Below are 22989 nucleotides of genomic sequence, written 5' to 3' on the forward strand. Positions count from 1 at the left end.
CAAGAAGCGACCGGCGGAGAAGGTGGCGCGGGTGAGCGGGGCCGGGTGGAGGACGCGCTGACAGGGCCGGGCACGGGCTTCACGTGGCGCCGAGAGAGGAGCTGCCAACGCCCCGGGCGGAGCTGCCTCCTTGGCCTGGCGGCGGCGCAGCACCCCTTGTTGGCTTGGGGCAGCTGCGAGGTCTCCAGGCTGAGGGGCTGCGGAGCAAAACCCCGGGTGGGGCCGAGATGGATGGGTCTGGGGTCCATGGGGCCCGGTGGTAGCAATGCCCAGGTCGGGGGCGGGGGGCTAATGCAGCCAGCGCCTGCCGGGCACTGCAACAGGTTCCCAGTTGCAGCTCCTTTGGAGGTGCTTCCTGTCGGTGAAAAGATGCAGTGAAGTCCTTAATCATTAGAGGGACACTTCTGAGGGGCTGCAGCCATCTGATAGGTGTGGTGTCCAGTGAGGAGCGCTCTGTCTGAAGTAACCGTTTATTATAAAGGCTTCTTTGCTTTTTTTTCCCCAAGAAAAACCTTTATAAATCCCTTGTAGGGATCAGTCTGTGTTGATAGTGCTTAGCCTGCTGTATGTGGGGCTAGAGAGCAAACTTTTTAGCTGTCAGAGTACTGAAAAACTAGAGCTGGTGAAATACTGCATTGTAAAGAACTAAGAGCATGAAAGCTGAGCACCTGGGAGGAAGGAGGATGGGTTTTAGTTTGACTTTCAAATTTTGGTTCATAACCATTTTTAGAGAGAAGATATTTAGATTTTAAACATGCAGCATCTTGTTCTTCTATAAAGCAGCACACAGTAAACATCTGGGCCCCTGGCAGTCCAAAAAAGAGACTGAAGATTATTATTCAGAAGAAAAATGAAAACAGCATCAAAATAATAATAACTTTTTTTTAAGGCTTTTTCCATGAAGAGGCAAAAAGGGTGTATGTGGGAGAGCAGTGCATGCACAGAAAGCACAAAGTTTGCAGGTCACCTTTGAGGCATTCTTAAAACTACTTCAAGGAGAGAGTAAAAATGATACTTTCAGGTTGACGTGGCCCCAAAATTGTGGAAAAAACCAAAAAGTTTACCAGTGATTTCCTTCTAAGTGTGTACTAAATGGTAACTTGCAGTGAAGTTTCTTGATTCATTAAATACTATACAGCATTGTAAAATATGCTAGAAAAATTGAAATGTACTGTACAGAATGTTTGTTAGCCAAGATCAGTAAAATCCAAAGCCATGAACACTGAGCCTCTTTAGTGAATGTTGTGTAAAAATAATATATTTTTTTAACTGTTATGAACAAACCTTCTTGAAATCAAAAAAGTAATGTATCCATGTGTACATTTATTGACTTCAGTCCAGTGGGCCTTTTTCTTTAGTCCAGTTAAGTGCCAGGGGACTAGTTTCATTAAGAAAATGTCCTGGTAGATTGTTCAGCTGTCCTTGTAATTTGGTTAAACAACTTTGTATTTCAGTGTTAGTTTTCAAATAGATCAAAGTGGTGATACAAGATGATACGGTGTAGTCAAGGTGATATATTTTAATAAGGAATGAATTGACAGTGTGCATTTGAAAAATGAATATTAGAATTTTATTTAATTACTGAGCCTGCTGTGTAACAGGAAATTTCAGCTCGTGCTACCACCGACTAGCTTGAAAAGTTTCAATGATGTTTTTGCTGCTGCTTCTATGCCCCTTGCATTTAATGGAATTAAACAATTGTGTGTTACTTAATCTAATGTTTTAATATATTTCCATGTTGGGTTTAGTCAAATAGTCATAAGTATTTACTGGACATATTGAACACACTTATGGCATTAATCTCTACAATACTTCTACCAAAAGCTGGAGGATTAAATTTACTAGCTCTAGCTGGATTTGTAAAATGTGGTACCAAGGTGTCTTACTGCCCAGAAATGCCCAGTTGAAGAGTGAATTCCTGCGTTCACTAGCTCCTTGGAAAGGAGTATATAGTGGGATCTTGTACCTAGACCTTGACTGAGAGCTGGATATTTCTTATTTTCTTTTAGCTAGTTAGATGTGTAATAAACTTTCTGGCTGCTGACAGGAAGCACAAGTATTCTTTCTCCTTTCTCTCCCGTCTCAGCCTGAATTCAGAATAATATGGCTAAAAGCTTTTTCTCTACAAAGACAGAGCTTTTTTCTCTGCAACACCTCTCAGCTTTATTGGTGCTGTGAAGGGAATGTTTGTATTGGTTTGCTGCAGTATTCATTTTCTTAATCCTTTCCCCTGTGCCTGCCTCTGTTGCAGATCAGAGACTTTCTAAACTTGCAGCAAAACAAAATTGAAGATTCTTGCCAGTTTCCTAGGGAATGAGGGGGGAAAAAAGTACAAACACGTTTCGGCCAGTTTTTTGGCCTACAGAAGGTTTGGAAGGCTCAGAGCAGCAGTGGCTCTAGAACCATCTGTTTGTGGACTTAAGACGATAACAGAACATTGGTTTAATCTCAGTCTTCCAAATACAGTTTTTTCAACCATGGGAACTAGAGAGAAACTTTTATATAAAAAATAAGTTTACATTTTGTGCCAACATTTACTACACATTTGGGAAAGTTTCCTATGTGGTCTAAGTGAGTGGGTTTTTCAAGCCAAAACTTCACACATGTAGTGTGCTTGCTGAACTTTATGCTGTATATTTTTTTCTAACTTTGAAACTGGTGCCTACATACTTATGAACTGTTAAGTGAACATCGTATCACAATAGAGATAAAAAAGGGGTGTGTGTTCTACAGATTAAAGTTCATCTCATTCTTAGAGCAGATCCTGCATAGGATAAATCAGTTTTGCCTTACCTGTACCTTGTATATATTATCCTCCCTCTGTTCCTCCAAAAAATAAAAATAAAATGGAGATTACTCTGGCAGCATTATTCCTGAGAAATAATGAAATGAAATGAAAATAAAAATGAAATGTATCATATTTGTGCCATTTATTAAGTTAACATTTTCAGAGTAAATTGAATATGTTCACACTGAGTTTCAAACTGTAGCCATTTTGGCTTTAGTTGCATATTAAATTTAGAAGACTTTTTAAAATAACATAATTTTTTTGTGCATCTCTTACATGAGGGAATTTTGATTGAATTTTTATAATTTCTTTGGGCAAAAATCAAAAATTACATTTACAACCTGAGCTGAGATTTTTGTGTGGTCATGTGACCGAACTGCAACACATGCTGTGCTTCTTACTGTAATTGCACATTTTGACCTGCATAGCTATTTCTTATTTTGTCTTGTATTCACATTCCTATGTCTATATAATTTAGTCACTGTATATGCTGGCATTTTTACATCTGGTAAAATAAGAAATAACTATGTAGATATGTATTGGCAGTTCTACAGCTCTGAATTTAGATTTATCCTTCTTTGGTGCACTGGGTTTTACAACACACTAGGTAGGTGTGATTATTTGCACTATCATTTTTTTATTTACATAGCTAGGCTCCCTTACTCCTTTTTAAAACATTTATGTGAACGCATGTCAAGGTGGATAAAAATTAAAAAAAAAAAAAATTAAATGGATTTTTTTTTTTAAATCGGATTTTTAAATGTATTTGATTCATATTTGATTTTTTTTTTAAAGATAGTTTTAATTTAAGATATGTTGGTGCTCAAGGGTACCATCATGGAATAGGGATTATAACTTCTAACTGTACTATTTGAAACAATATATTCATGTAACTTCTTTTTAGAAAAGTTTTATAAATAGGTCACAACAGCTGATATTATGGGGGTCATAGAGGCTCCTCTATAGATTGGTAAAGATTAAAGAAAATCACTCTACCCAATAGGACTGTACTCAATCTAGAACAGGGGTGGGCAAAATACGGCGCATGGGCCAGATCTGGCTCACCAGGCACTTTCATCCAGCCTGTGGAGCCCCCCAGTGAATTGTGCCCTGCCCAGTCCTTCTGCCCATGAGGGTGGGAGGCACCTCCACCTGCCCCCAACATACCCTATTATGCCTTGCTCCCACCCTCATGGGCGGAAGAGCTGGTGTGGCTAGCATGGGGAGGGGCTGCTGCTGCAGGCTTCCCTGGCGTTTGGCTCCCTCTAGGCAGCAGGTGGGAAAGTGAGGGGTGGGGTTGGGGCTGGCTGCAGCGCAGAGCTCTTGCCCAGGGGGGTGGCAGCAGAGCTTGGGGGGGGTGGTATGGGGACTCCCCCACACTTCTGCCTCCCCCACCCCCCATTACATGCAGCCCTGGCAGGCAGCAGCAGTGGCACATACTCTGTTGTGTTCTGGTGTCTGGTTCTGGCCAGTGTTGCAAGGAGCATAGCCCTCACTGGGCCATTTGTTTCCCTAGCACTCCCACATTCACGGGGCACAGGATCCAGGTACTAGTGCCCCCACCTGCTGCTGTACCATGGGGTGAGTGTGAGGGGGGAGGGGCCCACACCTCTCCCATCCTTCCTCACACTGCACAAACCACATGCAGAGACACGCACACACCACTCCCCCAGTGTTGCCTGCATTGACTGCAGGAGAGTCCAGTGTGTTTCAGAGACATGCATGTTCCAGAGCCACATACCCACACACCACAAATGCCACAACCCCCTAACATACCCAAAGCCCTCCCACATACACACAGCCACACACACACACCCCCACAATACACAAGACAAATGATTTATTTTTTTGTTATGTGCTTACCTCTACAGACAGTACACCAACACAAATCATAACAAATAATTCAAGTATGTTAGTAGGTGTTTGACTTTTAGAAGGATTTGTGTTTTTCTGGTTCTAAGATGGCAACCTCCTCCCCCCTCGCAGGAGTATTTCCAGGGAGCAAGGAGAAGGACTTCTGGTGGCAAAGGTTAGGGCTTAGGTGTGGGACTTCCGGTCCCAAGTTGGCAGCCAGGGGGCAGGGCACCTGTTAAGGGGCAGGGCTACCCATGTGACCCTCAACAGCTCACCAACCCTCATTAAGCAGCCTGCTGCCCAAAATAATTGCCTGCCCCTGGTCTAGAAGATCCCATTAAGAGTCTCTGTGATGCTTAGTTTCAGTTTTCAAACTGTGGATTTGTGTTTCCAGACATAACATCTTTGTTAACAACAGTATATGGAGATCTGAAATAACAAACCTGATCACCTACCCAGCAGCCCTCTTGTGTGTCTGCAAGTTTGTGTACACAGTCAAGCCCTTACATAGGGGTGCACCGATTGAGATTTTTAAGGCCAAAGCAGATAGCTGATTCTTAAGTAGGCATATTGGCCAATACCATTCCAATTTCTGATATGCAGCTCGGTGGCACGTCTGTTGTGGTAGGAGAGGGGAAGGAAGAGGTATGGGGGTGGGGAGCAGATTGAGGCCCCTGCGGTGAAGAAGGGAGGGGGGGGCTGGGGCTGGGAAGGTGGAGTGGGGGATGGAGCCATGGCTCGTGTGGGGGGTGGGCAGCTCTCACCCTGCACACACCTTGTGGGAGGGGCGTGTGCCCCTGGATCTGTGCAGGGTGGGGTGGGCTTCCCCTGCAGGCTGGGGCAGGGGCTGGGCCAGGCTGCAGTTGGGGTGGGAGCGGAGCGGGGGAGGCTGCAGCTACCCCAAAATTCTCAGCTTCCTGCTTCCAGTGCTGCTGCCTGCCCTGCCCCGAACACAGCCTGGAGCAGCACACCCCCACCCCCATGTCCTTGCAGGGTGGGAGCCACCCCTACCTCGCTGTGACTGGGCAGCACCTGCCCCATGATCTCCCTCACCACTGGGGCCTTGATCTGCCTCCCCCCCTTCCACCACAACAGACTTACCAGCTGGATGCAGCTCTCCGCCCTGCTTGGCTGTCTTCCTCCTTGCCTATGTGCTGTGCTGCAGCTGTGTGCATGCACAGGGCATTTATTGGCCTCATCAGGCAAAAAAAGCCAATTTCCGAAAGTCAATTTTCTTTCTATCCATGCTGATCTGATATCAGACTGGTGTATCGGTGCATCTAGCCCTTAACTCTCTAAAAATGCAAAGTTTCCTGAAGTTAAATTTAATAGAGGATTGTTGGGTGTGGAATAGATCTGGGCAAGGAGGAGGATTCTGGACATAAATGCAAGGAGGGAGGGGCAATAGAAACAGAAAATAAACATTTTGAGCAGGCCATTCCAGAAGTCTTGAGGAATAAGATTCTGAGTATAGCCTGTCCGTTGATTTGAGATCTAGTGAAGAAATAGTATGGTAGAAGGGAAAACCTGTCATGGCAACAGGCTTGCCAGCATGTAAAAGAGACCCTGTTTAGAAATATTTTAATGAAGGTTATATCAAACAACAAGAATAATCATTGTTTTCTACAAAAAGTGCAAATTAAGGCTTTCTGACCAGTGATTTAAATCGTGACTTGGATCATGATTTGAATTGATTTGATTTAAATCAAATCCACCCTGACATTGCATGTGTTCTGTTGCTTCTGTTTGGTGATTTTAAATTGGTCTGACATACATTGTCTGATTTCTCTGCCTCCCCACCCCCCTTAACAACTTTTTAAGATGAATCAGATTTCAATTTGAAATGATTTTTAATTAGTATTTTGAAGGACTTATGGGAACTGGATGGCTAAGTTTAAATGAGGCAAAGTCAGCTTGTATTATAATCAAGGCTCTATCTACAAATGTACAGTTGGGCTACAGTAACATTTAAAAGGATGAAAGTGAGGATTTGAAGTAAAGTGAGTGTGTATCAGAATAGTTTTTTCCAAAACCTTAAATTAAGAAACTGACCCCTATTGTTAAACATTTTAGGTTAAGAATGACACAAATAGGGCCAATTCTTTTCTACAACCTGATATCTTAAACTCTGTAGATATTCACCTGAGTTAGATGCTGGTTGATGTTCCTTCTAAGTGTGGGGGACTTTTATTAAGAGAGAGCTCAAAGAATATTATGGGGAATATTATTTACAAGAAATTTAACTAACATCTTTAATGTTGTAGTGGGATTGTGGTTCTGACAGCTATCTGAGCAGGTTTTAAAGGGATGTAAAACGCTAATAGAATTATAAGAAGGAAGAAAAATAATCTTTCAGTCTGGTTTTGGCAAGGAGAGTAGGGAAGTGGTACTTTACATCCAAGATATATTGTTAATTTAGGTCTTATTGCTTAAATCTTTTGGAAAGATATTCTGACTTTATTATTTTCTGACAGAAAATTTAGTTGCTTCAATACTAAGCTCTCATTTTAAGCTGCATGTTGACTGCCGCAGAGGATAGACTAGATGTTCTAATAGATGATGATTCCATTTCTATTAATAGTTTTAGAAATTGCCGTGGTAGCTAAGGTAACACAAAGTAATGCGGAGTGTTCTGCAGTTAGGGAAATCATATCAATGGTAAACAACATCAAAATAAGCATAATGTAACATAGCAAGGTTTGCTCCTTGCACCATTTAAATGAAGGATTGAGTGTAGGAGTTTATGGAAATCTTTAATAATTGAGCTCTGACATAGTCTTGTTTTAAGGTAAATGGCTAATGAGGCTTGGAAAAAGTACAAGTTGAATTATTTTTGTGACCTAGAGTTTAGTTCAGAAGTTTGCTAAATAGGCTGTAACCAAAAAGAACATAAAAAACTACTTTATTTATTCAAATGTCATGCAGAACCTTAATTCTTTTTTTAAGGTGACTTGAAGCTAAAATTGTACTGTTCAATTTGCTTAAGGTTCTAATCTCTAATAGAACTTCTTAATAAAGCTTTCTTAATCCTGGTTTTTCCTAAAATTGTTTTCTCACTTTTCATCTATCTCCTGAAGGTGAGGTAGCATAGAACCTCATCCAAGTGACAGTGGTGCAGCTTAACAGCCTTCCCTTAATTCACTTCAGGGCCCACCTAAAAGATGCACTTAGTCTTCACCACGTCCTTTGTATGGAATGTAGGTTGTACATTCTGTAAAGTTTAAAGTAATTGTAAGAGAGAATATGTGTATATTTTTAGCTTTGAAAAGCGTAAATACATCCAGAGGTTACACAGTGTTCAGATTTTATCTATTGTCAAGTAATTTGGAATAGTTACAGAGGCGCCAACTAAGCTCCATCCCCTCCCCAAGTGCCGTTCTGATTCGTTTCTCCTCCTCCCTTATCTGCTGTACTTTCTGCCCCCTCCCAAGTTTGTTGCTGTGCTAAACACAACAGCTGCCCATGCCACTCTTTGGCATGCATGTTGCAGGTTGGCCACCCCTGATATAGGTTATTGACTGTAATATGTCTATAGGTTTAAAGAAGTAAAAGAGCAAGAATGGCCTGTTGCTGCTCTGTATTAGTACAGTATTTAGGAGTTGAACGATCAAACCTGAACACTTAAGAGTGGAGCAAAATGTTTGAAGTAGAAGTGTAGAGACTTTTCTTGAGGGGTTGCTTTTAAAAATCCAGCCTTGTTCTTTGAATAGCTTAGATCTAAGTATATTTGTTTGAAATCAGTAATCCACAACATCTACAGCTGATAGTTTTAAAGACTTGGTATCTGATGGGGTGATCTGAAAAGTCATTCCTAAATTTGGTTGGGGGATGTTCAGTTTTTAATCCCTCATTCCGTATGCTTGGCAAAAAAATTGTGGCTGGTCTTCCAGGACTTCAACAGAGATGGAGTTTGTACTCGTACAATCAGTAATACTGTTAGAATTCTATATAAAATGGTTTTGTTACAATAATATATTGTAGAGCAGGGACTCTCCATTCTTTCAATCCTATAGCCCACCTCCCCCAAGCCCATGTATGTCACCACAGCTTGCATCCCTTGTGGTCCTCTAACTAGCATGCTAGAGGGATGCCCACATGGTGCTGCATCCCCTTAGCCTGGATCTGTTTTGTGACACCTGTTGAGAAATGTTGCTATAAAACAGTGGCTCTCAACCTTTTTTGTACCAGAACCCATTTGTAAACATTGATGGCCAGTTCTGACCCAATGCCCCTCACTCCTGACCCATTGCCTCCAGGCCCCAGCCCCTCCCCCCCTCCCCCAGTGTGTGGGGCAGGAGGTATGTGTGGGGTATGCGGGGCCCCAAACAGCCCTTTGCAGGCTGGAGCTCTGCCAGCCTGCCAGGGGAAAGCTGTGGTTCCTCACCTTTTTCTCCTTTAAAGGAGAATCCATTTTTAAAGTTTGTTCATGACTTTCATATATTCTTGTGACCCAGTTTTGGGTTGTGACCCACAGGATGAGAAACAGTGCTATAGAAGGCTGGGTGCTAAAGTTCTTTCGTGTTTGTACAGTTTTTAATGTAGGTTATATAATATGTGCTTGCTTTCATGTGCATGCCTGTAAAGAAATAACATGCATAATCCTATTTATTTTTATATGCAGGTTCAGTGGTTAGCCAGTTTCATATGTGCATTTGTAAAACCCAACTAGCAAAGTTCTTAAATATTGTTACATTTAGCAAACCGTAGCTGGAATCCAAGATGCATGTAATTAGATTACAGCACGCTAAGGTTCCTGAAAGTTTGGCAGGTTCAAATTTTGTTAGTAAGAAACTAAACATATAATACTTTTAGGCAGAAGATTGTTCAAATGCTACCAGTGCACTTCATCTTCTGTAAAAATAGTCAAGTTGTATAGAATGCCATGGAGTACTTGGTTGTTACAAGGCAGGGAAAAGATTGCTCTCAATCTTGGTTTTCCTTCCTTTGGATGCCTTTCTGAATATGCTTGTGTATGGCATGCAAGACGGTGGCTATTCAGGGTATTGCCTATATAGACTGCTAGCCTGATGTTATCAAATTGCTCTTAATGATATTTACTCCTTGGTATACTTGTTTCTAGACAACATACAGTAAACAAAGCCAACTGATTCTCTCCTGAAAGCGCGCATTTAAATTTTGCAAATGTTTTATGTTAAGAATTTAATTCCTTTTTATGTTAGAAAATGATTAATCAGCTGGCACTTGGGTTTTTCCCCCACATAATATACATGACCAGTGGCTGGCAACCTTTTAAGGCTGTGGGCTGGATCTCATTTAGGTCAGGCTGGGCACTAGGACCCAGCCACAACCACTGCTTTTCCCTGTGATGGCATGGGGAAATTTCCTGCCACTGAATCCCTTTGTCCACAGTCTAGATCAAATGGCTCCATGGGTTGTAGGTTGCCAACCCCTTTCTAGAGAACAGCTGGCCTTCAACTTGCTTGCTGTACTTATAATCATAACTTAAGCTTTTCTTCACCTGACTTTTTCCAGATTTAATCTGATTCTAATTTTTGTTACATATGCAGCCTAATGGACGGTCTCTTCTTGAAGTATCTGAGGATGAAATAATTCAGGCTGCTCGTAAAGAGAATCTGAAGCAGCCACTAGATGCAGAAAAGAAGAATGAGAAGGTCAGTTCTTGATTTGAAACTGCAGTAAACTTTTATTTTTTCATATTTTTATGTTTGTAATACCTGAAGACCCCAACCAGGATTGTATATAAGCAGACAGAAGGTTCTCCATGCTATAGAGAGCTCTGATTCAATTTACTTTAAAAAAAAATCCAGCTGTTGGTTAGAGATATCTAAAATACTCAGAACCCACCTGATTTATGGAATGTTTGCACTTTGTATGAAAAAATTTTAAAATGGTGAACAATTACTTCTCTACATAAAAATTTAATATATCCACAGCAATTTTCATTTTTGTACATGGCTTCCACATGTCCTGGGGCAGTGATGTTAAAGATAAGGCCCACAGGCCTGATATGGCCCATGGAGCTACATAATTTGGCCCCCTTGGTGTTGTCTATCGGTCTCGATGTGACCCACAGGCAGTGTGTAAGGTGTACCAGTTGGCCCTGCCTGCAGTGCCTGTTTCAGCTTGCATCCCAGAGTAGCTGCCATGTGTAGAGCAGCTGCATGAGGCTCTGGGCCATGCATTGGCCAGATGAGTTTGACACCCCTATCCTGCAGCTTGAAAGGGAGTCATGGGCTTAAGGCTTACAAGATCTGGCCTTTAGATGATCTTGATATTCTTAATTTCTGAAGACACGTACATCGTTTTGAAGTCTAATTTTGCCAAACAAAGAATATACAACTTTCAGCTTTTTGTTATGCAATTAATTACGTGAATATTTTACTACTGACTTAACCAAATGTAAATTTGGTTCTTTAAAAGAATTGATGTGTATTTTTAAATGTAATGCTTTGTTGCATTTAAAATTGTTCCTACAATAGAATAGGGAGTACTATTTTCTTTCTTCCAGTTTTAAAGAATCTTGTACAGTCACCAAACAGTCAGTTCACCAACACACACGCACATAATCTTGTTGGTGAACTGACCATTTGTTTGCTGACTGTACAAGATTCTTTAAAACTGGAAGAAAGAAAATAGTACTACCTATTCTATTGTAGGAACAACAATTTTAAATGCATATATAAAAAAAAAATAGGCATATGGTTAAAACAGGTTTCTGTCTTGGCTTTTTTTGGTCCAAACTGCATCAAATTTCCCATAGAGTTGTACAACTGCAAATACATGTAAATATCTTCTGGCTTTACTTCTCATGTCAAATAGACTGGCATAATACTCTGATTTAGAGAAGATTGGAAAATATTGGTTCTGGCTACAAGTATATTGTTGCTTTTTAAGGGGGTTTTTTCTTTGCTATCAGTTTATTTAAACTGAAACTGTTTGGAATGCAAGTTCATGGTATATATTAAAAATATTTTGTCGATAGGATAAAAGACCATTGTATATCTTTACCAATTCTAAGCTGTTCATGTTTTTCTGGTTTGAGTCTTTAAGTTAGTGAAAATTCCTGCAGCAATACATTCTGTAGTATATTATGTTGCATAATAAGAAATGTTCTATTAAGGATTCTAAAAGAAGCCAAAGATCTTTGTGTTAAAGACATTTGGTGTGAAATAGTAATTTTTTTTTTAATCTCTCATTCCTTTTTTTTTTTTTTTTTCTCCACACATCAGTCTGACTTTGCCCTGCCATGAACAGAGCACAATGGAGCACTTACTTCTTAATTCTGGGTTACATGATAAATGATTTAAGAAGGATTAGTTTACTTTCTTTTATATATAAATCTCTAAGTAGGAGGTTTATTATGTACCAACCTGAAGCTTTGCTTTAAAACTACAAAATGTCCCAACCTAAACTATAATATGCTCAGGCTCTGTTGTGTGTGGTGGTGTCCACGCATCAGAGTAATCATAGTTTCATAGAAAAACAGAGCTGAAAGGGACCTCCAGAGGTCATCCAGTCAGAGGCAGGATCTTCCCCATCCAAACCAATCAATACAAATCCATTATGTAACCTGGGGTAGGCAACCCCTGGCCTGGTGTGGCATACAAAGTCATTTTGCTTGGCATTCGGGACTGAGGCTGCACTGCCACAACAAGCATCAGGCTCTTCGTGGCTCCCCTGGTACACCAACATCTTACACAAGTTGAGGTTGCAGGTGTTTTTGGCATTCTGCTGAAAAACGTTGCCAACCTCTGATCTAACCAGTTAGCAAAATTACGCAGTCAACCCTGATGCAACCATAGCCACAAGGCATAGCATCCTAACCTGCCAATGTGGTGCTGCTGCAAACGTTAAAGAGTCTCGTACAGGTTGTTAAAATAACACTTGAGATCCAAGTAAGAGGGCCATGCCCCCTGCTACAAAAGAAGCGCCCCCTCCCCCCCCTCCCCAATTTTACCAATCTGACCATGGCGTAAAATTTCTTCTTGACCCCAAATAGGGTAATTGGTCTGAACCTGAGCCGGAGGGTGGGGAAGCCAGGAACCTCTGGGTTTTACTCCTAGCAGGAGCATTGGGACACCACAGTCAAAATCCCCAGCCTTGGCTGCAGCCAATATCCAGTGATTCTGGGGAAGATTTTTTTTGGGGGGGAACCCTAACACATGCAGAAGCGAGAGAGGAAAACATTCTTTCCTGGCCCCATGTGGCAACCAGAAAAGCTCACCCATGTGGGAAATACCCATAGTAGAACATAGGCACAGCTACTTCTAGACCATCCCTGACCAGTGCCTGTCCAACCTTCTTGAACACCTCCAGTGATAGAGATGCCACAACTTCCCTAGGCAGTCTGTTTCACTGTTCTCACAATAAAGAAGCTTTTTCTGATATCCAAATTAAAACCTGCTTTGCAACTTCAAGCCATTGGTCTGCATCCTGCTCTCCACAGTAAGAGAAAAAAGGTGTTTTCCCTCATCTTTATAGAAGCCCTACAGATATTAGAAGATGGCTATCACATCTTAAGTGCCTTTCCTAGCAACTGAATTATACCTAGCTCTTTCAGTCTCTCCTTCTATGACTCAACTTCCAAGCCCTTTATCAGTTTTGTCACCTGCCTCTGGATCCTTTGCAGCTTCTCCATGTTCTTGTTAAATGTTGTGCCCAAAACTGCACACAGTACTGTAGATGAGGTCTAATCTGCAACAAATGAAGAAGCACTGTCACTTCCCATGTCTTTCAAATACTGCATCCCAAAACTATTTGCCTTTTATGCCATTGCATCATGCACCACAGAAGACAAATACAGTATTAAATATGTGATCTACGAAGACACCCAGATCCTTGTCCAGTGTGCTGCTATCCAGCCAGGTATTACACATTTTTTATGGGTTATCCTGAGGTGTAGCACCTTGCATTTATCAACATTGAACTTCATCTAATTAGTTCCAGCCCAGCTTTCCAATCTATTGAGATCCTTCTGAATTGTGCTCCTGTCTTCCAACATGTTCACAATCCTTTCCAGTTTTTTGTCATTTTCAAATTTACTCCAGAAGCTTTCTATGCCAGTGTCCAAATCATTAATGAACGTGTTGAACAGCACTGGTTCCAGGATGGATCCCTGTGGGTCTGTGCACAACTCATTAAAAGAAAAGTATAGCTAGAGAGTGTAGAGTTCAGGTATGTGCTGGTACTTTTCAGAACCCTGGACTCTCTTTAAGCTTTTGTGTAGATAATTAGGTAGACAGCCATGTTTGTCACCTGGAGAAATCACCCTCTTTTCATACATAGCTTGTACCATTAATAGATTGTATCTACTGAGTAAAATATTGAAAGCCTTGTCAAAGTGATGTTTCTTTGTGGTTTAGGACAGCAAGTAGCTGTCTTGGAATTAAGTGGTTATTTCACATATAAAAACTGCATGTAAACTGAAAGCTGAGACTTCTGCGCCTCAAAATGTATTTTGAATGAACATATAGCACTGTTTTTGCAAAATGTTTACATATTGTGTGTGGAGAGGGGGTAGGAGAGGGTTTGGGGTTTTTTTCACTTTTCTCTGCAGAGAGGCCAGTGCATATGACAGACTTTAGGCTTTTGGTATGTCTGCCAAGTTCTTGATGTTTTGTGCAGCTGGTGGCAGAGCCAAGATTGGCAGCCTTATGTGCTGCAGAAGGTGATCACTTAAAATGAATAGAGAGCCTTTTGTGAAAGGGCTGACTTCTGTTTTGTATATTCACCTTGTATGTCCTGGCTGTTTTTTAATTAGTGATGTCATTATGATAGTGACTATTGCAAACACAGACAGTTTGGCAGGTGGTAAGGAAGACCCACTGAATCCGGGTAAAGGGTGATAGTAAAGCAAATTTATAATTCTGAAGTATTGATTTTTCTTAATCCTTGTTTTTGGCAGCAGATAATCCCTTTTTTCAAGGCTTTATTGAATGATAACTATTAGTGTCCAGTACTCCTGCAATAATGTTAAAAAACCAAAAAGGATGATCTCTATGCAAGTTATATGTGTATATTTAGGCCTTATTTTGCTATTTATATTTGTCATTTGACAGATTTCATTCATTAATTTGAAGATTACCTTTAGCATATTCCTTCTTTGCTTTTGATAATATATAGAAACTGAAAGGTTTGGGCATGCAGAAGGATAACAGAGAAGTAAAAAATAGGTTTTGTTCTGAATTGGTTTTGGTTCTTGCCCTTCCTCTCTCCCCACCCCACTTGTCCATTACATCTCCCAAGTTCTTTTTAGTCATTGCGTTCGCAGATGCTGCCCCCCATTCTGTAGGCATGGCCTGTTTTTCGTTCCAAGACGTACACCATACTGTATTAATTCTTTTCTTTTAGGGCTTAGTTTTACCAATCAGTTTAGGTAGCTGTGAGACCTGTCCTTGTAACTAATTTCAAACGTAGATTAAACTGTCATTTCCCGTCTATAAATATATAATTCTTAAACTTTTGCTGACATACATTTTGTAAATCTCAGGTTAGAATTATTTGATTTCTTTGAAATAAAACTGAGTTCTTGTTTTATTTTTATTTTTTTTCTAGTCAAAGAAAAAAAAGAAATCAAAGGGAGATTCTAAAACAGTTCAGGACCTGTCACGTGTAGATGGAAAGGAAGTTGATGAAGGTACCAAGAGCAAAAAAATGCAGTTGAACTATATGTTGGTCTGTGTGCTATTTATGACTTACATATTTGGGTAAAAATGTAGCTACTTTCTTCCTAAATCCACTCTGTCTCAATGAGCATTTTATAGCAAATTAAATATTTAAAGATAAAGTTATTGCATGTTGTATATGAAAATCAAGGATGTCTGAGAGAGAAATTTAAGATGAGAGCTTTACAACTGTGGTACTGCAGTTTGATCTGTGAATGTTGAAATAGGGCATTTTTTGAATAATATAACTTGATATATTTTAGTAGTCTAGCATTTATCTTATCCTCCCTGAAGTGTTGTGACTTGTGTAGGGTGCAAGTTTGTTCAAAAAAATAATAAATCCTGCTACAGTTATCGTGTGCAGAAAAGGACATGTTAAAATCTGAATTGCATCATTTACCTTCTACTTGCAAAGTTTAGTTCTACGCTCCTCTTCTCACCTTTTTCTCGCCTATTGGTTTTGAATCTACCATATCTGTAGCCTATAAGCAAATTCAACTAGAAATCAAATTTAATTTTAATTGGTTTAGGTCCAGACTTATGGGAGGGTGGCACATACACAATTAATTAATTTAACACTTCTTTACCATATCTTACTAATCTAACAATGTTTTTACTTATCGCACTGTTTATAGGAGCCTGGGAAACTAAAATCAGTAACCGAGAAAAACGACAGCAGCGTAAACGCGATAAAGTATTGACCGACACTGGTTCAGTAGAATCAAATCTCCCTGGGTTGGATGCAGTTACCATATCCCCTGAACAACTAATACCTACACCATCTCTTCCAGTTGGTCTCAGAAAAAATAAAGGTATGAGAATGAAAATGGGAAGAGGGAAGAAAGACTGAAAACCAAGCAGTGCTTTAGAAATGCAAAATAATGTTAAGAACTACTTTTAGAAATAGGTGAAAAACAAGACTTATTGTGGGTGATATCTTTTATCATAATGGCATCAGCATCACTTCAGTTCTTGCAAGTGAAATATGAAGGCATTTGGAATTGATCCTGACCAATGGCAAACCTTGGCAAGCAATCGGAGCAAGTGGTGTTACCGTCTTCACCAGGGCATTAAAGTCCACAACAGGAGTTGGCTTCAGCAGTTTGAAGAGAAAAGTCTGCACAAAGCAAGCAGCTCTCAAACCACCCATTCATGGTGCATACACTTGCAACCATTGCCACAGATCATGTAAATCTTGATTTGGACTATTCAGTCACATGAGATGCTGCAAGCCATCTACACCATAGGCTGCAATATCCACAGTCTCTTGTAGACAAAAGGATGCCAATCATATTTGAGAGCCAAAATCCCAAGTGTTGTTAAACATTTGTTTCCCAAAAGATACGTGGCCTATTATAAGATCCCTGTTGTTGAGTCAGTGTTTTTTAAGTAGAGCAGATGAGAAGGTTTACAGTTCAGTACCTCTGGTACCAACTTGTGTGTTCGTACCTAGCCTGAATGTCCTGCCCCCTTTGTTTTCTGACTCCACCTGTGGAAGTTCCTTCACTTCTCTATGTAGTAATTTCACATCTGTATTAAAGTAAAAAACTTTTTTTGCTTCCAGTGCTACATCATTTCTTTTTTAGCTAGCCCTGGTAGCTCAAGAAGGGGGAAAAACTCATTGCCTTATTCTCTGCTAGATGAATAACTTCTCTAAGTAGACACTGTGATACCTCAAGATGCCAGCTCACTTCTAAGCTACTCTGCCTTGGTTGGGAACCAATCATGTGGCTAATTAGACAAAAAATGTGTTGAGTGATTTGATAAAGTAGCAAAAAGCTTCAGCTTAGTTTTTCTTAGGTGCTGTGCTATAGCAAATTCACATTCAGACTTTGACACCTTGGTGCCTTGAATCACTGCTGCTTGTGACCGCTGGCTTCCATCCTGACTGACTATACCATCATTGCCCTTGACTATTGAGTCATTCATTCTGTTTGTCTCTGTAGGGATGTGGGAAAGAAAGCAACCAAACACTTCAAGAAAAATCAAGCTTTTAGCTGGGTTATGTACTTAACTGCCATTCATGACCACCTGCCCCATGTAGGTTCAGACCTGCACATCCTATATTGTGCCGCACTATTTCAGATGTTGCCCTAATCCAGGTTAATTTCAAAGGCGTACGGGTGTATTGGTATCTAAAATCTATGTAAAATAAAAAGAAAATACCCACAGTTTTAATTTTAATTTTGCTTCTGCATCATAAGATATGTATATGCTTTGCATATTGTTAAAAAGATAATCCTTTGAAATATCTTACAAAGATGTTTTTATATCAACAGTGAATAGTGACACATACAATAGTTTGTAAAGGGTTTCTCTCCTTGAACTAGGTGATACACTTCTGAATGTTCAAGTTAGCAGCTCTAAACCTGCGAAAGGAGATTCAGCAATTCAACAAGGTAAGAGTTAGACTGCTTTGCATCCTAACGTATTAATTAATTCTGTAACGAAACAGAATTCTATTTTGTCAGAATGTAGGATTCTGAGCTGTACCTTTTGTTTTCAGCGTGTGTGTTAGGGCTTGGCGTCTTCTCAGAAAGAAGATATTCGCCCAAGAAAACTAGAAACTTTAGTTTGGCATTGCCAAACCTAGACAGTAACTTCTTATGCCTTGTGGTATAACTGACCTAAATTTATGAAAAGTAGTAATTTAGCTAATGTGTGTATGTTGAGTTATTAGAAGTGTCATGGCCAACAGAAGTTTCAATCATTGCTTCACATTGCTTCACATTGCTTAAAAGCAGTATTCCTGTGCAACATTGCTTAAAAAAAAGAAAATGCATGAGAAGGATAATGGAATATGATGATAAATGTAAGATGATCATATTGTGCTTCAGGAGTCTAGCTTTTAGGGATCAAAAAGCATTTTTCCCCATAACATATAATTTTGCTGCTTGTTTTTTTTGCTTTTTTCTGAATTATCATGTTGTCCAGCTGGCTATAAGATACTGAATAGGCATTATAGGAACCAGTGCTCTAAAGTGGTATAGTCCTTATCAGTGCCTGGTTGGTTCAGGCTCGTACTGATTCTCAACTCCAAAGCTAATCAGAATTCTTTCACAACTCATATTGGTGAGGACCTTGGGAGCTAGGGGAATAATGAGAAGAATATTAATCTCCCTTTGTGGCATGAAGCATGAATTGCATCCTGGAATCATCTGGACATATCTCACCTATTGGTTCCCTGCCACGTGTGGAACTTGGCATTGGTACTATTTGACTAAAACAGCCTTAATTTGATGTCAGATAAGAGTGTTTAGTTGCTTCCAGTAGGAAGAAAGTGAACAAAGCATACGGTAAAGATGAAAGTGGATAACAAAGCCCCTACAGCCCTGAGGAGAGCTGGTGAAAGAAAAAAAAATCTTGTTCTCTATCAGTGGTCATAGGAAGAATTTTGGAATTTTTTGTTCCCTTCCCAAAAATGTAATAAAGAAGTGAGAGAGAAAGATCTAGACATGTACATTTTTACATAAGTGGTTCTGTAAATCTTACTCAAAACAATTCATCATTTTTTCACCAGTGGCTTAAAAAAACCTTTAAAAAGAGGTTATAGGAGCTAATGGAAATTGTCTTGCAACAGATGATTCTTGCATTAACAGCTCATCTAACAGGTGATACCTCTCATTTTCTTGCTACTAACTGAATAACAAACATATGCAAATTGTATTTAAACACTTCATCCAGTTACTTTATTTGTGATGTTTTAAGCTTCTTCAGGATTGAGTGAAAGCCCTACTCTAAATGGAGGAAGCTGGAATGAGAAGTCTGTAAAAATCTCCCAGATTAGTGCAGGTGATGAGAAATGGGCATCGGTTTCGTCAGCTGCAACTGGGAAGAGGAAGACTGAGACATCTGCGTGGGGTCAGGATTCTGGAGATGCTAATGGAAATGGAAAGGATTGGGGTGTGTCCCTAGTGGGCAGGACCTGGAGAGAGCGTCCTTTGTTCCACGGCATTAGTAAGTTGCTCTATGAGAACGTTCTTGGGTCCCTTGAATTAAAAAATGTAACCACACTTGGCTGTGAGCCTTTTACATCTAGTTTCAGTGTGTTTAAACTATTAGTAATTCAAGGCATCTTCTGTTTGATAATAAATACAACTATTTTTATTGCCTTAAACACTTCTTTCCAAAACTTTGTTGTGTGGCTCTTCTGAGGTGTTTGAGGCTTGAGGTAAGAAGTTTTCTGTGAAGGAAATAACTTAAACTTTTGCTTCTAAAAAGCCTTTCCCTGTCCGTATTAATTTAGAAAATAGTTTTCTACTGAATGTTTTTTCTCTTTATTTCAATTTTTTTTATATACACATGCATATTATAATGTGAATATTAGTTTGGTGGTTTTGCTTTAGTTTCTTGTTGGTGTTGAACAGCAGCCAGCCCATTATTCCCAAATCTACAACATTTGGGAGGTGTGAAAGCGGCCCTCACACATCTGGCTCAACTCTGCCAACTGTAACTGAGGTGGGGTACAAATTTTAGAGCCTCTCTGCATTGGCTGTCCCTTTGAAACACTCAATGGGTGAAAGAATGCTCTAGGTCAGTGGTCACCAACTGGCTGATCTCGATCAACCAGTCGATCAGGGAGCCCCTGACAGTCTCTCTCTGACGTAGATCAACTGTCAGAGGCTCCACGATTGGGAGCGGCAGGATGTATGAGCAGCTGGCTAGGGCCCCCCTCACCCCTGCCCCCACTCCCTTCCTCCCTCACCGTGGGGGCTTTGCTCTCCCCCCCCGTCCCCCGACTGACTGACCTGCAGGAGGGGGGGAGGGCAGTAGATCCTGGATTGCCCTTTTACTTCAAAAAGTGATCTTCACCTTAAAAAGGCTGGAGACCACTGCTCTAGGTAATGATAAGCTGTATATAGTTGGAATTTCTTTACTGATCCTCTTTCTACATCTCTAGGTAACTAGCTAGTGGCCTGCAACATAGCAAAATGGAAAAATGAAAGTTTTTATCACACTTTTTCTTCTAGCTGCCTGGAATGTGGATGGAAGGATCAATACTTCTGAACAAAATTCTGCTTCTTTCAGTTCCTTGGGACTAGCTGCTGCAGTTTCTGGTATGTTTAACTTCCTAAATTTAGGGGAAAAAAACTTTGAAAAAGGAATTTGAACTAGACACAGTTCTGCAATGCAGCAGTGTTCTATATAAAAATTGTAGCTATCAAGACTAAGTTGTGGAAAATAATTTGTCAATCATTTTGTCAACCTGCAATTAGTTTTGATATATTAAACATTCTGGCCATAGCCACACAAGCATGGATGTTTGGTTCCCCGGGGACAAGTAGCGGCAGTGTACCTTGCGCCACTGCGATTTGTCCCAGGGGAAAGCCCGTGCCATAAGTGCTTTGGCATGCAGCAGGTTACCCCAGGTGGGGTAGGGGAATGCGGGGCCAGCACTGGGATCCCGGGGGCTTCCCAGGGCTGCAGCAGCAGCAGTTCTGCCGCGCAGAGCCTGGCCAGCACCCTCTGAGTCCAAGTTACCTTTTCAAATGGATAAAAAGGGTAAATTAAATAAGAGGTGGTAAATTTGTCTTTTCCAGTCCTCCTTTTCTTCTTGGTATTCAGGAAAAGTGACCTTTATTGGGAAGAACATTCAGTCATTTCTTTATCTCAGGCTGCACATATGAAGCTTGCTGTCCAGGGAAGGATATTCACTCTTTAAACTTTTGGCACCTGACCAAGGAACATTAAAATACAATTGCCTAAAAATGCTATATATGAAAAATTCCAAATGCTGTGTCTTAGTTTTTTGAGTGAGCCTGGGAAAGTATTAAAACCATTGGAACTTTAACCCTAAATAAAATGAGGTTAAAATTGTAGTTGCTTTAGCTAACTTGTATGTAGGAACATGCAGACACAAGTTACTGTTACAGCATAACAGCTGATGTGTGTTCCCAAGTGATAGAGACAGGATTCCTGTACCAATAAACCCCTTGGAAACATGGGTCTTGTTCTTCTTTCTTTTTACCCCACCCTTTTATTTGTATTTTTAAACGAGGGAACTCAGCAACACAAGACCAAAGTTTAAAAAAAAGTTACATGTTTTTATGTATAAAAATGTGCAATTTCTTGCCCTTTAGGATCCAGCAGTGAACCAGTTTCTCAGCCTGGTACTTCTGACTTCCAGTGGGATTTAAGCCACAGCCAATCCCCTATTGATGATGAATGGTCCGGGTTAAGTATGTTCCTAATTTTTTTTTTTTTTTGGAGGGTGGGGAGGAGCAACTTTTTTTTAGTTACTCAGCATGATTAGCTTGTTTTCTGGTTTTACGTGATCATTTTTGCTTTAGATAGCTAATTTTTTTTAACTTCTGGGACATTTGTATACCTAAAGGTGATGTTTGATACTAAGAAATAATATGTCTACAACTCTTACTTTAAAAAATTATAATATTTTTTTAGGATTTTTAAAGATAACTAGTTAGGAGAATTTACCTAGTTCAGATATGGTATTTAAGGGGGGAAAAATAAAGCCCCTGCCCGTCTACAAATGTCCAGTTTCATCTGGCTTTTGGTAGAAAGTCTTGTTCACTCCCATAGTAAGCCGAATAGTTTTAATTTATGGAGTGTTTATATTCCAGTATATGAAATGTATGACAAGCCTTTGCACTCCAATTGTTTGTATTCATACCACACTGCAAACTTTAAGTATAGGAAGAGATTTGTAGTCAGCCTAGATTGTTAAATGCCTAACATGGAGTGATTTGTGAGACATGTTTAAACACTAGGAGTGCACCTGTAAAATTTTCTTGGCCACTGCCAGTAGCCAGTGATTAACCAACCAGCTTGCTGCAAGGGCAACATTGGACCCCTGCTAAACCAAATGGGACAACTGACAACCAATGCCCAAGAAAAAGCCAACCTATTAAATGGGTACTTTGCATCAGTCTTTCATCAGTCCCACGGGACACCCATGCCTATTACGAGACGGAGGCCCGGGCGAGGGAGATTTCGTGCCTTCCATCAACGCTGACTTCGTGAAGGAACACCTTGAGAGACTGGACACCTTCAAGTCAGCCGGCCCTGACAGTCTACACCCAGGATACTCAATGAGCTGGCTAGCATCATAGCTCAGCCCCTGGCACGGATCTTCAAGAACTCCTGGCATTCTGGTGAAGTGTCCAAAGATTGGAAGAAGGCCAATGTGGTGCCTATCTTCAAGAAAGGGAGGAAAGTGGATCCGGCAAAGTACAGGCCCATCAGCCTGACCTCTGTCCTGGGCAAGGTCTTGGAAAAGATTATCAAAGAGGCCATTCTTAACAAACTAGCTGACAGCAATATCCTGAGGGATAGCCAGCATGGGTTTGTTGTGGGTAGGTCTTGCTTGACCAATCTCATTTCCTTCTACGACCAGGTGACCTATCACTTGGACAAGAGAGAGGAGATTGATGTCATATATCTTGACTTCAGAATAGCCTTCGATCTGGTATCCCATGATCACCTCTTGGCAAAACTGGCCAACTGCGGCCTCGGGTCCACCATGATCCGCTGGCTGGGGAATTGGCCCCGTGGTCGGACCCAGAGGGTGGTGTTTGACGGAAGTCAATCATCATGGTGCCCTGTGACCAGTGGGGTCCCCCAAGGCTCTGTCCTTGGACCTGTATTGTTCAACATCTTCATTAATGATGTGGACATTGGAGTCAGAAGTGGACTGGCCAAGTTCGCCGACGATACCAAACTTTGGGGTAAAGCATCCACACC

General features: G+C 40.7%; 1 protein-coding gene across 1 annotated transcript in view; it reads left to right on the forward strand.

The window, feature by feature from the left end:
- Positions 1-22989, forward strand: part of MTDH (metadherin) — a 33100-nt gene that overhangs the window by 988 nt on the left and 9123 nt on the right. Inside the window, exons 2-9 of the mRNA XM_006028002.3 lie at positions 5-31; positions 10171-10275; positions 15179-15260; positions 15924-16100; positions 17619-17687; positions 19006-19245; positions 20259-20345; positions 21369-21467. Coding sequence (XP_006028064.1) covers positions 5-31; positions 10171-10275; positions 15179-15260; positions 15924-16100; positions 17619-17687; positions 19006-19245; positions 20259-20345; positions 21369-21467 — 886 coding nt within the window. The remainder of the gene's footprint in view (positions 1-4; positions 32-10170; positions 10276-15178; positions 15261-15923; positions 16101-17618; positions 17688-19005; positions 19246-20258; positions 20346-21368; positions 21468-22989) is intronic.

This window comes from Alligator sinensis, unplaced genomic scaffold (assembly GCF_000455745.1).
Source record: "Alligator sinensis unplaced genomic scaffold, ASM45574v1 scaffold191_1, whole genome shotgun sequence".
In the NCBI taxonomy this organism is placed as follows: domain Eukaryota; kingdom Metazoa; phylum Chordata; order Crocodylia; family Alligatoridae; genus Alligator; species Alligator sinensis.